We start from the raw sequence: 15,336 nt of genomic DNA, 5'->3' as shown, positions 1-15,336 counted from the left end.
GTTAGGAAAAACATTCCCTATTCCCTCAACCCTTGCTCTCTTTACGTGACCAATAGGGCCTGACCTATAGCATACAATAATCACATCAATAAATTGGTTATAACAAACGCAGAACAGCAAAATGGATGCCGAGGATGTGACAAATAAACTCGAAATGGGGTAATGTTTACTGGTTGCTCAGGAGGTGAAGGGGAAGTTGGATATGTGGAATAAATTTGACTAGTTGTGGAAAATACTGGAGATCAAGAAAAAGAAGATACGGAGCAAGAGCTGCATGCATATTATGTGTGCCAAGCAGGTGCTGTTGGATTACAATATATTTTTTTCTGACTGTTTGGAACAATGTAAACAACACTATGGCCAATGTAAACAACACAAAATAAATTATAAGCGTACCCGAGAGTCTGTTGTAATCTTTTTTTTTTTCTTTTTTTTTGTAAAGCCTTTATTACATTAAAGAATAAAAACAGTTGCATTCATTCATGAATGCAATTTCCGAAATGGAATGGTTTATTTATTGTTTACGCCAATTATTCAAGGATCGCTTTATTTAAAAAAATGCTTGATTGCATTTCAAATCAACTAATTAATGATTGATTGATACAGTAGCCTATATAAGTATTGAAATATAGGCCTAAGTATGTTATGGTATTAAGACTAAACAGGATGCGCTCTTTGGCCTACAGCTCGATGGTGGTTATAAAAGGCTGTCATACTAAGCCTACTAATGATAACGACATTACTTATTATTATATTGATTATCATAATAATTATAATAATAGTAATAATAACAATAAGAAGGAAATCAAGAAAAAGGAGGATTATTATTATAAATATAATTTTTTTGACAATTTGGAAGAGTGTACACTCTTGGCATTCTCTCAACCAGCTTCATGAGGTAGTCACCTGGAATGCAATTACCTGGCGCCGACGAAGATGGCGGCCTCGCGACTAGCTCTTAGGAAACTTTGCAGTATTTTGTTTTTTATATATATAATTTTTTACATTATTAGCTCAGAAAGTGTTTTGCATCATTACATACAGCCGGGAAAAACTATTGAATATCAGAGTGGCGGTAACTCACCAGCATTACGACCAGGAAAACGACTTTCCCGAAGCAGATCCTTTGTTTGCGCTCCCCAGGGCAACTGAACTGATTCCAGCGGCTGAACCAAAACATCGCCGGCGGAGGAGACGTATTCGGAGCGGCCTGCAGGTCCGACTTAGGAGGCGCGCACACCACCCACCGCTTCCAATTATTCTACTCGCTAATGTTCAATCTTTGGTTAACAAAGTCGACGAACTAAGGGCAAGGATTCTTTCCAGAGAGACATCAAGGCCTGTCACATACTCTGTTTCACGGAAACATGTCTCTCTTGGGATATTCTGTCGAAATCGGTCCAGCCAGATGGGTTTTCAGTTCATCGCACTGACAGGAAGAAATATCTCTCCGGGAAGCAGAAGGGCGGAGGTGTGTGTTTCATGATTAATGACTCGTGGTGTAATTGTAGTAAAATAGAGGAACTCGAGTCCTTCTGTTCACCCGACCTAGAATATCTCACGATCAAATGCCGACCGTATTATCTCCCAAGATAATTTTATTCGGTTATAGTCACGGCCGGGTATATCCCCCCTCAAGCCGATACCACGAGGGCCCTCAAAGAACTTCACTGGACCTTACGCAAACTGGAAACCACATATCCTGAGTGTGCATTTATTGTTTGAGGACTAGGCTGCCGAAGTTCTATCAACAATCAGACTGTTGTACTCGCGCTGCTAAAATCCTCGACCATTGCTATTCAAACTTCCAGGATGGTTATAAGGCCCTCCCCCGCCCTCCTTTTGGCAAATCTGACCACGACTTAATTTTACTTCTCCCTTCCTATCGGCAGAAATTCAAACAGGAAGTATCCGTGCTAAGGACTATTCAACGCTGGTCTGACCAATCGGAATCCACGCTTCAAGATTGTTTTGATCACGTGGACTGGGATATGTTCCGGGTAGCTTCCGAAAATAATTTAGACATATACACTGAAACGGTAACGGAGTTTATCAGGAAGTGTATAGGTGATGTTGTGTCCACTGTGACTATTAAAACCTACCCTACCCAGAAACCGTGGATAGACGGCAGCATTCGCGCAAATCTGAAAGCGCGAACCACCGCATTCAACCATGGCAAGATGACTGGGAATATGGCAGAATACAAACAGGGTAGCTATTCACTTCGCAAGGCAATTAAACTGGCAAAGCATCAGTATAGAGACAAAGTGGTCGCAATTCAACGGCTCAGACACGAGACGTATGTGGCAGGGTCTACAGACAATCACGGACTACAAAAAGAAAACCAGCCACGTCGCCGACACCGACGTCTCACTTCCAGACAAGCTAAACACCTTCTTCGCCCGCTTTGAGGATAACACAGTGCCACTGACGAGGCCCACTATCAAGGACTGTGGCCTCTCCTTCTCCATGGCCAACGTGATTAAGACATTTAAGCATGTTAACCCCTGCAAGGCTGCCGGCCCAGACGGCATCCCTAGCCGCGTCCTCAGAGCATACGCAGGCCAGCTGGCTGGTGTGTTCATGGACATATTCAATCTCTCCCTTTCCCAGTCTGCTGTTCCCACATGCTTCAAGATGGCCACCATTGTTCCTGTACCCAAGAAAGCAAAGGTAACTGAACTAAATGACTATCGCCCTGTAGCACTCACCTCTGTCATCATGAAGTGCTTTGAGAGACTAGTCAAGGATCATATCACCTTACCTGTCGCCCTAGACCCACTTCAATTTGCTTACCGCCCCAATAGATCCACAGACGATGCAATTGCCATCACACTAAACACTGCCCTATCCCATCTGGACAAGAGGAATACCTATGTAAGAATGCTGTTCATTGACTATAGCTCAGTATTCAACACCATAGTACCCTCCAAGCTCATCATTAAGCTCGAGGCCCTGGGTCTGAACCCCGTCCTGTGCAACTGGGTCCTGGACTTCCTGATGGGCTGCCCCCAGGTGGCGAAGGTAGGAAACAACATCTCCACTTTGCTGATCCTCAACACTGGGGTCCCACAAGGGTGCGTGCTCAGCCCCCTCCTGTACTCCCTGTTCACCAATGACTGCGTGGCCAAGCATGCCTCCAACTCAATCATCAAGATTGCCGACGACACAACAGTAGTAGGCTTGATTAACAACAATGACGAGACCGCCTTCAGGAAGGAGGTGAGGGCTCTGGAAGTGTGGTTCCAGGAAAATAACCTCTCACTCAACATCAACAAAACAAAGGAGAAATATCGTGGACTTCAGGAAACAGCAGAGGGTGCACCCCCATATCCACATCGACGGGACCACAATGGAGAAGGTGGAAAGCTTCAAGTTCCGTGGCATACACATCACCGACAAACTGAAATGGTCCACCCACGCAGACAGTGTGGTGAAGAAGGTGCAACAGAGCCTCTTCAACCTCAGGAGGCTGAAGAAATTTGGCTTATCACCTACATCCCTCAAAAACTTTTACAGATGCACAATTGAGAGCATCCTGTCTGGCTGTATCACCGCCTAGTACGGCAACTGCACCGCCCACAACTGCAGGGCTCTCCAGAGGGTGGTGCGGTCTGCCGAACGCATTACCTGGGGCAAACTACCCGCCCTCCAAGACACATACAGCACCCGATGTCACAGGAAGGCCAAATAGATAATCAAGGACATCAACCACCCGAGCCACTGCCTGTTCACCCCGCTATCATCGAGAAGGCGATGTCAGTACAGGTGCATCAAAGCTGGGACCGAGAAAATGAAAAACAGCTTCTATCTCAAGGCCATCAGACTGTTAAATAGCCATCACTAGCACATTAGAGTCTGCTGCTGCCTATTGAAATCACTGGCCACTTTAAGAAATGGAACACTAGTCACTTTAATAATGTTTACATATCTTGCACTACTCATCTCATATGTATATACCTCATTCTATTCTATAATATTCTTCTGTATCTTAGTCCTTGCCGCTCTGTCATTGCCATGTCCTTTTTTGTGTGTATTGGGTATATGTTGTGAAATTGTTAGATAGTACTGCACTGTCGGAGCTAAAAGCACAAGCATTTCACTACACCCGCTATAACATCTGCTAAACACATGTATGAGAGAAATACAATTTGATTTGATTTCAATTAACAGGTGTGCTTCTTAAAAGTTAATTTGTAGAATTGATTTCCTTCTTAATACGTTTGAACCAATCAGTTGTGTTGTGACAAGGTAAGGGGGGTATACAGAAGATAGCCCTAATTGGTAAAAGACCAAGTCCATTTTATGGCAAGAACACCTCAAATAAGCAAAGAGAAACAACAGTCCATCATTACTTTAAGACATGAAGGTCAGTCAATATGGAACATTTCAAGAACTTTTAAAGTTTCTTAAAGTGCATTTGCAAAAAACATCAAGCGCTATGATGAAACTGGCTCTCATGAGGACCGCAACAGGAATGGAAGACCCAGAGTTACCTCTTCTGCAGAGGATAAGTTCATTAGAGTTACCAGCCTCAGAAATTGCAGCCCAAATAAATACTTCACAGAGTTCAAGGCACAGACATATCTCAACATCAGCTGTTCAGAGGTGACTGTGTGAATCAGGCCTTCATGGTCGAATTACTGGAAAGAAACTACTACTAATGGACACCAATAATAAGAAGAGACCTGCTTGGGCCAAGAAACACGAGCAATGGACATTAGACCGGTGGAAATTTGTCCTTTGGTCTGGAGTCCAAAATTGAGATTTTTTATTCCAACCGCCGTGTCTTTGTCAGACGCGGTGTAGATGAACGGATGACCTCCACATGTGTAGTTCCCACTGTAAAGCATGGAGGAGGAGCTGTTATGGTGTTGGGGTGCTTTGCTGGTGACACTGTCTGTGATTTATTTAGAATTCAAGGCACGTTAAACCAGCTTGTCTACCACAGCATTCTGCAGCGATACGCCATCCCCATCTTGTTTGGGCTTAGTGGGACTATCATCTGTTTTTCAACAGGACAATGACCCAACACACCTCCAGGCTGTGTAAGGGCTATTTTACCAAGAAGGAGACTGATGGAGTGCTGCATCAGATGACCTGGCCTCCACAATCCCCATACCTCAACTCAATTGAGATGGTTTGGGATGAGTCGGACAGCAGAGTGAAGGAAAAGCAGCCAACAAGTGCTCAGCATATGTGGGAACTCCTTCAAGACTGTTGGAAAAGCATTCCAGGTGAAGCTGTTTGAGAGAATGCCAAGAGTGTGCAAAGCTGTCATCAAGGCAAAGGGTGGCTATTTGAAGACTCTCAAATTATATAATACATTTTGATTTGTTTAACACTTTTCTGGTTACTACATGATTCCATATGTGTTATTTCATGGTTTTGATATCTTCACTATTATTCTAAAATGTAGAAAACAGTAAAATTAAAGAAAAACCCTTGAATGAGTAGGTGTGTGCAAACTTTTGAATGGTACTGTATATGGATGATTTGTAAAGCCAGGCACATGTAACAGTTAGGCTATTGATTATAGACCTAATTAAGCTTCCGTTTCGTCTCTCCTCACTTTTCTTAGACAATTTAAACAATTAAGGGCTGTTTTCTCGTCTCCTAACTCCGCTGCTGCCTCCGGCACATTGTTCTCAACACCAATATGCTGGTTAACTTTGCTATTATGCACATAGCAACATGGTCTAGTAAAAGGCGCAAATTTAACAGCGCACTGATGTTTCAGAACAGCAGACAGCGACCACTATCCAACACGGGAGAAAGCGCATTTGTTATAAAATAATATTATTTTTATTAGCACCATTGTTCTTATAGAATATAACCATATACAATTTCAGTAGCACGTCATAGTAATGGACTGTGCCATCCCCACAGCCTCCACAATGGATTAGTCCACTCAGACAGGTGTGAATAAGACAGGTGTCTTGTATCAAATCAAATCAAATCAAATCAAATTGTATTGGTCACATGCGCCGAATACAACAGGTGCAGACATCACAGTGAAATGCTTACTTACAGCCCTTAACCAACAGTGCATTTATTTTTAACAAAAAAGTAAAAATAAAACAACAAAAAAAGTGTTGAGAAAAAAAAGAGCAGAAGTAAAATAAAATAACAGTAGGGAGGCTATATATACAGGGGGGTACCGTTGCAGAGTCAATGTGCGGGGGCACTGGCTAGTTGAGGTAATATGTACATGTGGGTAGAGTTAAAGTGACTATGCATAAATAATTAACAGAGTAGCAGCAGCGTAAAAAGGATGGGGTGGGGGGGCAGTGCAAATAGTCCGGGTAGCCATGATTAGCTGTTCAGGAGTCTTATGGCTTGGGGGTAGAAGCTGTTGAGAAGTCTTTTGGACCTAGACTTGGCACTCCGGTACCGCTTGCCGTGCGGTAGCAGAGAGAACAGTCTATGACTAGGGTGGCTGGAGTCTTTTACAATTTTGAGGGCCTTCCTGTGACACCGCCTGGTATAGAGGTCCTGGATGGCAGGAAGCTTGGCCCCAGTGATGTACTGGGCCGTACGCACTACCCTCTGTAGTGCCTTGCGGTCGGAGGCCAAGCAGTTGCCATACCAGGCGGTGATGCAACCAGTCAGGATGCTCTCGATGGTGCAGCTGTAGACATTTTTGAGGACCCATGCCAAATCTTTTCAGTCTCCTGAGGGGGAATAGGCTTTGTCGTGCCCTCTTCATGACTGTCTTGGTGTGTTTGGACCATCATAGTTCGTTGGTGATGTGGACACCAAGGAACTTGAAGCTCTCAACCTGTTCCACTACAGCCCCGTCGATGAGAATGGGGGCGTGCTCAGTCCTCTTTTTTTTCCTGTAGTCCACAATCATCTCCTTTGTCTTGGTCACGTTGAGGGAGAGGTTGTTGTCCTGGCACCACACGGCCAGGTCTCTGACCTCCTCCCTATAGGCTGTATCATCGTTGTCGGTGATCAGGCCTACCACTGTTGTGTCGTCGGCAAACTTAATGATGGTGTTGGAGTCGTGCCTGGCCATGCAGTCATGGGTGAACAGAGAGTACAGGAGGGGACTGAGCACGCACCCTGAGGGGCCCCCGTGTTGAGGATCAGTGTGGCAGATGTGTTGTTACCTACCCTTACCACCTGGGGGCGGCCCGTCAGGAAGTCCAGGATCCAGTTGCAGAGGGAGGTGTTTAGTCCCAGGATCCTTAGCTTAGTGATGAGCTTAGAGGGCACTATGGTGTTGAATGCTGAGCTGTACTCAATGAATAGCATTCTCACGTAGGTGTTCCTCTTGTCCAGGTGGGAAAGGGCAGTGTGGAGTGCAATAGAGATTGCATCATCTGTGGATCTGTTGGGGCGGTATGCAAATTGGAGTGGGTCTAGGGTTTCTGGGATAATGGTGTTGATGTGAGCCATGACCAGCCTTTCAAAGCACTTCATGGCTACAGACGTCAGTGCTACGGGTCGGTAGTCATTTAGGCAGGTTATCTTAGATTCCTTGGGCACAGGGACTATGGTGGTCTGCTTGAAACATGTTGGTATTACAGACTCAGTCAGGGACATGTTGAAAATGCCAGTGAAGACACTTGCCAGTTGGTCAGCACATGCTCGGAGTACACGTCCTGGTAATCCGTCTGGCCCTGCGGCCTTGTGAATGTTGACCTGCTTAAAAGTCTTACTCACATCGGCTACAGAGAGCGTGATCACATAGTCATCCAGAACAGCTGGTGCTCTCATGCATGCTTCAGTGTTGCTTGCCTCGAAGCGAGCATAGAAGTGGTTTAGCTCGTCTGGTAGGCTTGTGTCACTGGGCAGCTCACGGCTGTGCTTCCCTTTGTAGTCTGTAATAGTTTTCAAGCCCTGCCACATCCGACGAGCGTCAGAGCCAGTGTAGTACGATTCAATCTTAGTCCTGTATTGACTCTTTGCCTGTTTGATGGTTCGTCGGAGGGCATAGCGGGATTTCTTATAAGCGTCCGGGTTAGAGTCCCGTTCCTTGAAAGCGGCAGCTCTACCCTTTAGCTCAGTGCGGATGTTTCCTGTACTCCATGGCTTCTGGGGTATGTACGTACGGTCACTGTGGGGACGACATCATCGATGCACTTATTGATGAAGCCAGTGACTGATGTGGTGTACTCCTCAATGCTGTCTGAAGAATCCCGGAACATGTTCCAGTCTGCGCTAGCAAAACAGTCCTGTAGCTTAGCATCTGCGTCATCTGACCACTTTTTTATTAACCGAGTCACTGGTGCTTCCTGCTTTAGTTTTTGCTTATAAGCAGGAATCAGGAGGATAGAGTTATGGTCAGATTTGCCAAATGGAGGGCGAGGGAGAGCTTTGTATGCGTCTCTGTGTGTGGAGTAAAGGTGGTCTAGAGTTTTTTTTCCTCTGGTTGCACATTTAACATGCTGATAGAAATTAGGTAGAACGGATTTAAGTTTCACTGCATTAAAGTCCCCAGTCACTAGGAGCGCTGCATCTGGATGAGCGTTTTCCTGTTGATTTATGGCCTTGTACAACTCATTCAGTGCAATCTTAATGCCAGCATTGGTTTGTGGTGGTAAATAGACAGCTATGAAAAATATAGATGAAAACTCTCTTGGTAAATAGGGTGGTCTACAGCTTATCATAAGATACTCTACCTCAGGCGAGCAAAACCTCGAGACTTCCTTAGTATTTGATTTTGTGCACCAGCGGTTGTTTACAAAATACACAGACCGCCACCCCTTGTCTTACCGGAGTCAGCCGTTCTATCCTGCCGATGTAGCGTATAGCCCGCTAGCTGTATGTTATCAATGTCGTCGTTCAGCCACGACTCGGTGAAACATAAGATATTACAGTTTTTAATGTCCCGTTGGTAGGATAACCGTAGTCTTAAATCATCCAATTTATTTTCAATTGATTGAACGTTGGCTAATAGGATTGATGGAAGAGGCAGTTTACTCGCTCGCCGTCGGATCCTTACAAGGCACCCCGATCTATGTCCACGATATCTCCGTCTCTTCCTCACGCGAATGACGGGGATTTGGGCCTTGTCGGGTGTCTGTATGATATCCTTCGCGGCCGCCTTGTTGAAGAAAAAATCTTCGTCCAATACGAGGTGAGTAATCGCTGTCCTGATATCCAGAAGCTCTTTTTGGTTATAAGAGACGATGGCAGAAACATTATGTACAAAATAAATTACAAATAACGCGGAAAAACACACATAATAGTACAATTGGTTAGAGGGCTGTAAAACGGCAGCCATCTTCTCCGGCGCTGGTAGTTACACCATTAAATTATTATAATTTTTTGCAACTTTTTGACTAAAGAAATCTCGGTCGACCAACAGCCTATTGACCAAACAATCAACCAGTTGACTAAATGGAGTCAGCCCTAAGCCTATCCCAGACCTTAACCCTTACCTTAACCATTCGGAGTTAATGCCTAAACTTAACCCTAACCTAAAAAATTCAGAGTTAATGCCTAAACTTAACGTTAAACACTTTGAAATTTGACGTTTGGAAGAACATCAAAATTTGACGTTTGAGAAACATGGATGAACGTCTAAGACTATGAGCGCTAGTTGCATCGTGGTGACTTTGTGACCAGGAACATCAGATTCTCCGCGAAATAAACAAATAAGCTTTAGCAGAGACTCAGCACCGTTGATCAATTGTCCGCGAATCTGACCAGTAAGCCCTGCGCTCGCTTTTCTTACAATAATATCATGAAACAAAGTTGCAAATATCTATTTCCTCAAGCACTTTTGTGGACATAGTGTATCAGCCATTTTATGATTAGCAACAGTTTATATTTTAAGCCTCTGCCAGTGCCACACGTTAGTCTGGAGATTTGAATGTGAGATGGAGATTAAGGGTGGACATTGTCTACCGTAACTGCATCGAGAGGTCGTGTTATAGTAAGCAATGACATTTATAGAAGCCATACAAGTAGCCTAAGAGATGTTTTCTATTGGGGTCTTAATGTTAAGAAAAATATGGTAGGCTGCTAGCGTTGGGGTGACTGGTCGAATGTAGCCTATGAATGAAGCCAGAGAGTTGATATGTCACACGTGCATATTTTGTATTTTTTGCATCTAGGCTAATTTGCTCCTGTCTTTCTCGGCAAATACTCCCACCAGTTGTGATATGTTCGTGGGAAAAAGTCATATCTTGTGTAAAGTCTAATTACAGTAGGCTGCAACAGCACACACACTCACACACACACTCTGAGTATTGATGATTGATTTTGCAGATAGCAGAGGAGAGGGCAGTAGATAAGTCAGATTTAGACATTGCATATCATTTAATTTAACAGTTCCATTTCACGTCACGCCATTCATATAAATAAGTTATTATAATTTACCGGTTTCACGCCAGTATTTATCTCAGGAAAGAGAATGGGTTTGGGGAGAAAATCCCGGTAAATCTTGGTAACTCGGTTCCCGCTATTAAACCCTAGACAGGAATCAGCCTGTCTTAACAGTGATCTTAATGTGTAAAGGGGGGATAATGTTCTGTGTCCTTTGTATGTAGGTTACCCGATGTTCAAACGTGTTATAAATGGCTTATATTCTTAGCGTGTTCACCCCTAACCCGCTACCAAGGAGAGCTATCGCTTGGGTTAGACAGACTCCACACACCAATACACACGCATACATGCACGCATGACAGCATATTAAGATTCCATACTATTTCCCAGCAGCATGGAATTCATACAACAAGTCTTATGTCTTATGATTTGACATATTGAGTACACAGTACATTACAGTACAGTATAGTACAGTACAGGTCTGGGCTCGTGAGAGGATTTTGGCTTGAGCTGGATTTGAGAAACCCAGAACCATAAATCCTATACCACCAATCAATCAATGCATTGGTTTCACAACGGGAGGATTGGGTCACGCTTGATCTCACAATCTGAAATGTACCTGTTATTTACTTAGAACTTGGCATATCATGGGATTCAACTTTGGGATTCATTGCAATAAGTACAATTTTTCCAAACAGGTAACATTTTGTATCAGATAAGTAAGGATTATGTTGAGTTCCATTGTACCCATAGTAAAATGTAAATGTACCCATAGTTGTAAATATCATATTCTTACCAGTTGAAATAGGACAGTAAGATAATGTGTTACAGACTCAAGAAAATTTGACACACCTATGAATGTGCACTCCGTTTGTCTGTCTGAGTATGTCTTATTTCTGTCTATTTATCTTAGCATGGATATATCAACACAGCTCTACTCTAACTATCTAGTCAGCATCAGTATCAATAACCAGAAAGGCAACATTTAGAGAGCAGCACTCAGACTTACAACAACGAGATAAAGATCAAATAACTAAACTGTCTCGCACAGGGATCAACCACAGCTGCATAAACACGCACTCACTTCTACAACCTCTGATGTATGGGTGTACTAATTGCAGCTGTGTGTGTGTGTGCGCGTGCATGCATTCGCGCGCACGTGTGTGCGTGCGTGTGTGAGCATGCATGCATGCGTGTGTTCTTGTTCTAGGTCAAAGTCAAGGTCGGTAGTTATACAGTCTGATAGACAAGATAGTGCACCATGTCACTTGACTGTTGCTAATTCTAACCACTCTACAAACTCTTCCAACGACTACAATACATCACTGATTAGGCTGCATTCCTCACAGATCCACTCCACATAGCCTTGTCAGTAGTCAGGCGAAAGATATGCAGCACAAGCACAGTCAGGTTGGCTAGTTGTTTAAATGACAGATATAATGATGGGAAACTAAATATAGTATCTAGTAATGAGTCTATGGAACATACGTAGGTGAGCTTATCGGAGAGTGTTGGGTGATTCCATGAGTGAGTATGCATGTCTGAGGTGTGGCAGTTTGAGTCTGCAGGGGCTTATAGCTAGTCAGCTGTTAAGGCTTGAGTTCTGCCCAGGGCTTTCTGCTGGAGAGAGATTCTATACTGTTTCCGATAGGTGCAGCTCATACCTTTTTCACATTACTGTGGTGATCCAAATTATACTGTGCTGGCTAAGATATATTCATTTCACATTGCGAGAGCTTGGGACTACATTTCTATCTGCATTTTTTTTGTCAAAATTGAGTTATTGACAAAGCCTTGTTCTGTTTAATGTTCTCTACCTATATAGTACTCTAAATACCCAAATTCAGTTCAAAAGAATACAAGATAACAATTGCTGACACCATTCAAACCAACAAGGGTTTGGAACTTTAAAGCCAAATATCTCAGAATCATATTTCTGTAGATATAATCCCAAGCTCTCGAAAGATAGCTCCCCCAATCCCCCTGCATAATAAAGTCAATGGTTCTCCAGGAGAATTGCTGGTGTAGGTTAAGCAGACCTTCCTGGGGGCTCTGCTGAGGTTGTCAGGGTCCAGTAGATAGACTGAGTCTCTGGCTCCCAGCAGCAGCCTGCCTCTCTCCTCATCCAACAACACAGAGTGGGAATGGAGACCATCAGTAGGACTCAGGAACACTGATACACTACCACCCTGGACCAGCTCTGAGAGAGAGAGAGAGAGAGAGAGAGAGAGAGAGAGAGAGAGAGAGAGAGAGAGAGAGAGAGAGAGAGAGAGAGAGAGAGAGAGAAGGAGATAAAGACACACACAGCAGACTTACATACACACATTCTGATGCATGGAAAAAGTTTGGTTTGGTACGTCCAGCATTCATAGAATACACATGGTTTACTGAATCTGGTAGTGCAAGGTAAAGTGTGTATTGGGATGAGCTGTAATGTTCTAATCTCTAGTCTCATGGTTCAACACCTTAACTGGTTAGAGAGACTGAAAATCCTTCTATTGCATGGTGTGTGTGTGTGTGTGTGTGTGTGTGTGTGTGTGTGTGTGTGTGTGTGTGTGTGTGTGTGTGTGTGTGTGTGTGTGTGTGTGTGTGTGTGTGTGTGTGTGTGTGTGTGTGTGTGTGTGTGTGTGTGTGTGTGCGTGTGTGTGTTTTAGAGAGAGACACACACACACACATACATACACATAGACACACACACAGACTGTAGACTGTAGACGGAGAGATGCTAATGCATGGGCATGCTACACTCACATTACAGGAAGGCATAATCAGATTATATCTTCATACGGTGACAGTGTAAAAGATGCCAGGATAAAGTAACCTCAACCCACAGTGTTATTGACTGGCTGTAGATGGAGAAGGAGATGAGGAAGAGTCAGTGGGTTTGTCCTCATTCAACTCCATACCTGCATCATCATCAATAACCCACTATCACCATTGTCATAGATCCCTGACATCTTCACTAAACCTACAGATGGTTAAATCTGACTATTGAACTGATGTCACATCTGTCAAGACTAGGATCAGATTGAACCCTGATCAACATTACAGTTGGAGTTCCGGGGGGGAATAGCTCTCATACATCCATACACTAACGCTTCGTGCACACCGGTTGCGTCAAACTGTATGCGCTACGGCATAAGTCCATTCATTTCATTGGGAGGCAATCAGCACTGCTGCGACTCGTCTGCCGTACTAGCGTGCAGTGTGCTGCATGCGTCGGATTTTTTAAACGTGTGCATTGCTTTGCCATGAGGTACCAGTAGTAAACCACCGAAGAAGTTGCTAATGTGATTATATTTGTTGTGATGCGGCGCATGGATTGTGAAGACTATGTAAAATGTACCGTACGGCAATAACCTCTGTGCACGTGCCGTAATCCATACACCTCAGCACCTGCCATCCACACCTAAGTCAACCTTGAATATCTCTGGCTCATCCATGAATACTTTCTTCTAGAGTAAAAAATATACAGTGGCTTGCGAAAGTATTCACCCCACTTGGCATTTTTCGTATTTTGTTGCCTTACAACCTGTAATTAAAATTGATTTTTGGGGGGGTTTGTATCATTTGATTTACACAAGATATAAGACAAAAAACTGAAAACTTGAGCGTGCATAACACCCCCAAGCAATGGCTTTTTTCTGGCCACTCATCCGTAAAGCCCAGCTCTGTGGAGTGTACGGCTTAAAGTGGTCCTATGGACAGATACTCCAATCTCCGCTTTGGAGCTTTGCAGCTCCTTCAGGGTTATCTTTGGTCTCTTTGTTGCCTCTCTGATTAATGCCCTCCTTGCCTGGTCCGTGAGTTCTGGTGGGCGGCCCTCTCTTGGCAGGTTTGTTGTGGTGCCATATTCTTTCCATTTTTTAAAATAATGGATTTAATGGTGCTACGTGGGATGTTCAAAGTGTTGTATATTTTTTTATAACCCAACCCTGATCTGTTTGCTCCACAACTTTGTCCCTGACCTGTTTGGAGAGCTCCTTGGTCTTCATGGTGCCGCTTGCTTGGTGGTGCCCCTTGCTTAGTGATGTTGCAGACTCTGGGGCCTTTCAGGACGTGTATATATACTGAGATCATGTGACAGATCATGTGACACTTAGATTGCACACAGGTGGACTTTATTTAACTAATTATGTGACTTCTGAAGGTAATTGGTTGCACCAGATCTTATTTAGGGGCTTCATAGCAAAGGGGGTGAATACATATAAAAGCATCACTTTTCTGTTATTTATGTTGTAGAATTTTTTGAAACAAGTTCTTTTTTAAATTTCACTTCACCAATTTGTACTATTTTGTGTATGTCCATTTCATGAAATCCAAATAAAAAATCTATTTAAATTACAGGTTGTAATGCAACAAAATAGCAAAAATGCCAAGGGGGATGAATACCTTTGCAAGGCACTGTACATATATTATAATAATGAAAGCTGAGCTTTTGAGACAGACCATTGAGAGGTATGTATGCATGTTTTCATGTCCATTCACCTGTCTAACCTAGTCTAATCTCTCCATAGGTCAAATGCTGTTGCAATCGTTATTTTATGCACCACATACATGGACTAAATATTTCAGGAAATCAAGTTTGTGAGTAGTGTACTTTTCTTGTTCAGGGTAATTGATTTGGGTGAGTTTCCCAAACCCCTGTAGCTAACATGGTCCTTTACTTCTCTTATTGACCCAGACTCAAGCACACACACACACCCTCCCTCACTCCAGATTCCCCCACATTGAGGTGATGTTGACTTTGTTTCTATGCTGGGTGAATGAAGGCTGGTGACTCCAGAGATCTCAGTGTGTGTGTGGGTGGTCACTGTGAGAAGATTGACACTGTGATTAGCCTTAGAGTGTGAAGGCTTAGGAAGGTTACTCACAACCAATATTTAAAGTTTTAGACCCCCTCTCTCAACCCCTATTACCTCCACCTACACACTCACAAACTCATATCTCTCTTTCTCACAAACACACACACACACACGCAGAGCCCCTGTGCCCTCTCCACACTAAACCTACAGAGAGCTTAGCTGTGCTAACCCTTGGTTAACTCTGTAATCT

General features: G+C 43.6%; 1 protein-coding gene across 1 annotated transcript in view; it reads right to left on the bottom strand.

The window, feature by feature from the left end:
• The window catches only part of LOC121531351 (semaphorin-3D-like), a 110,328-nt gene that overhangs the window by 68,577 nt on the left and 26,415 nt on the right, over positions 1 to 15,336 (bottom strand). Inside the window, exon 3 of the mRNA XM_041836588.2 lies at positions 12,321 to 12,481. Within this exon, the coding sequence (XP_041692522.1) occupies positions 12,321 to 12,481 (161 nt within the window). The remainder of the gene's footprint in view (positions 1 to 12,320; positions 12,482 to 15,336) is intronic.

This window comes from Coregonus clupeaformis, chromosome 19 (assembly GCF_020615455.1).
Source record: "Coregonus clupeaformis isolate EN_2021a chromosome 19, ASM2061545v1, whole genome shotgun sequence".
NCBI lineage: Eukaryota > Metazoa > Chordata > Actinopteri > Salmoniformes > Salmonidae > Coregonus > Coregonus clupeaformis.
Note: the sequence above shows the minus strand (reverse complement) of the source record. Positions and strands in the feature narration are given on the sequence as shown.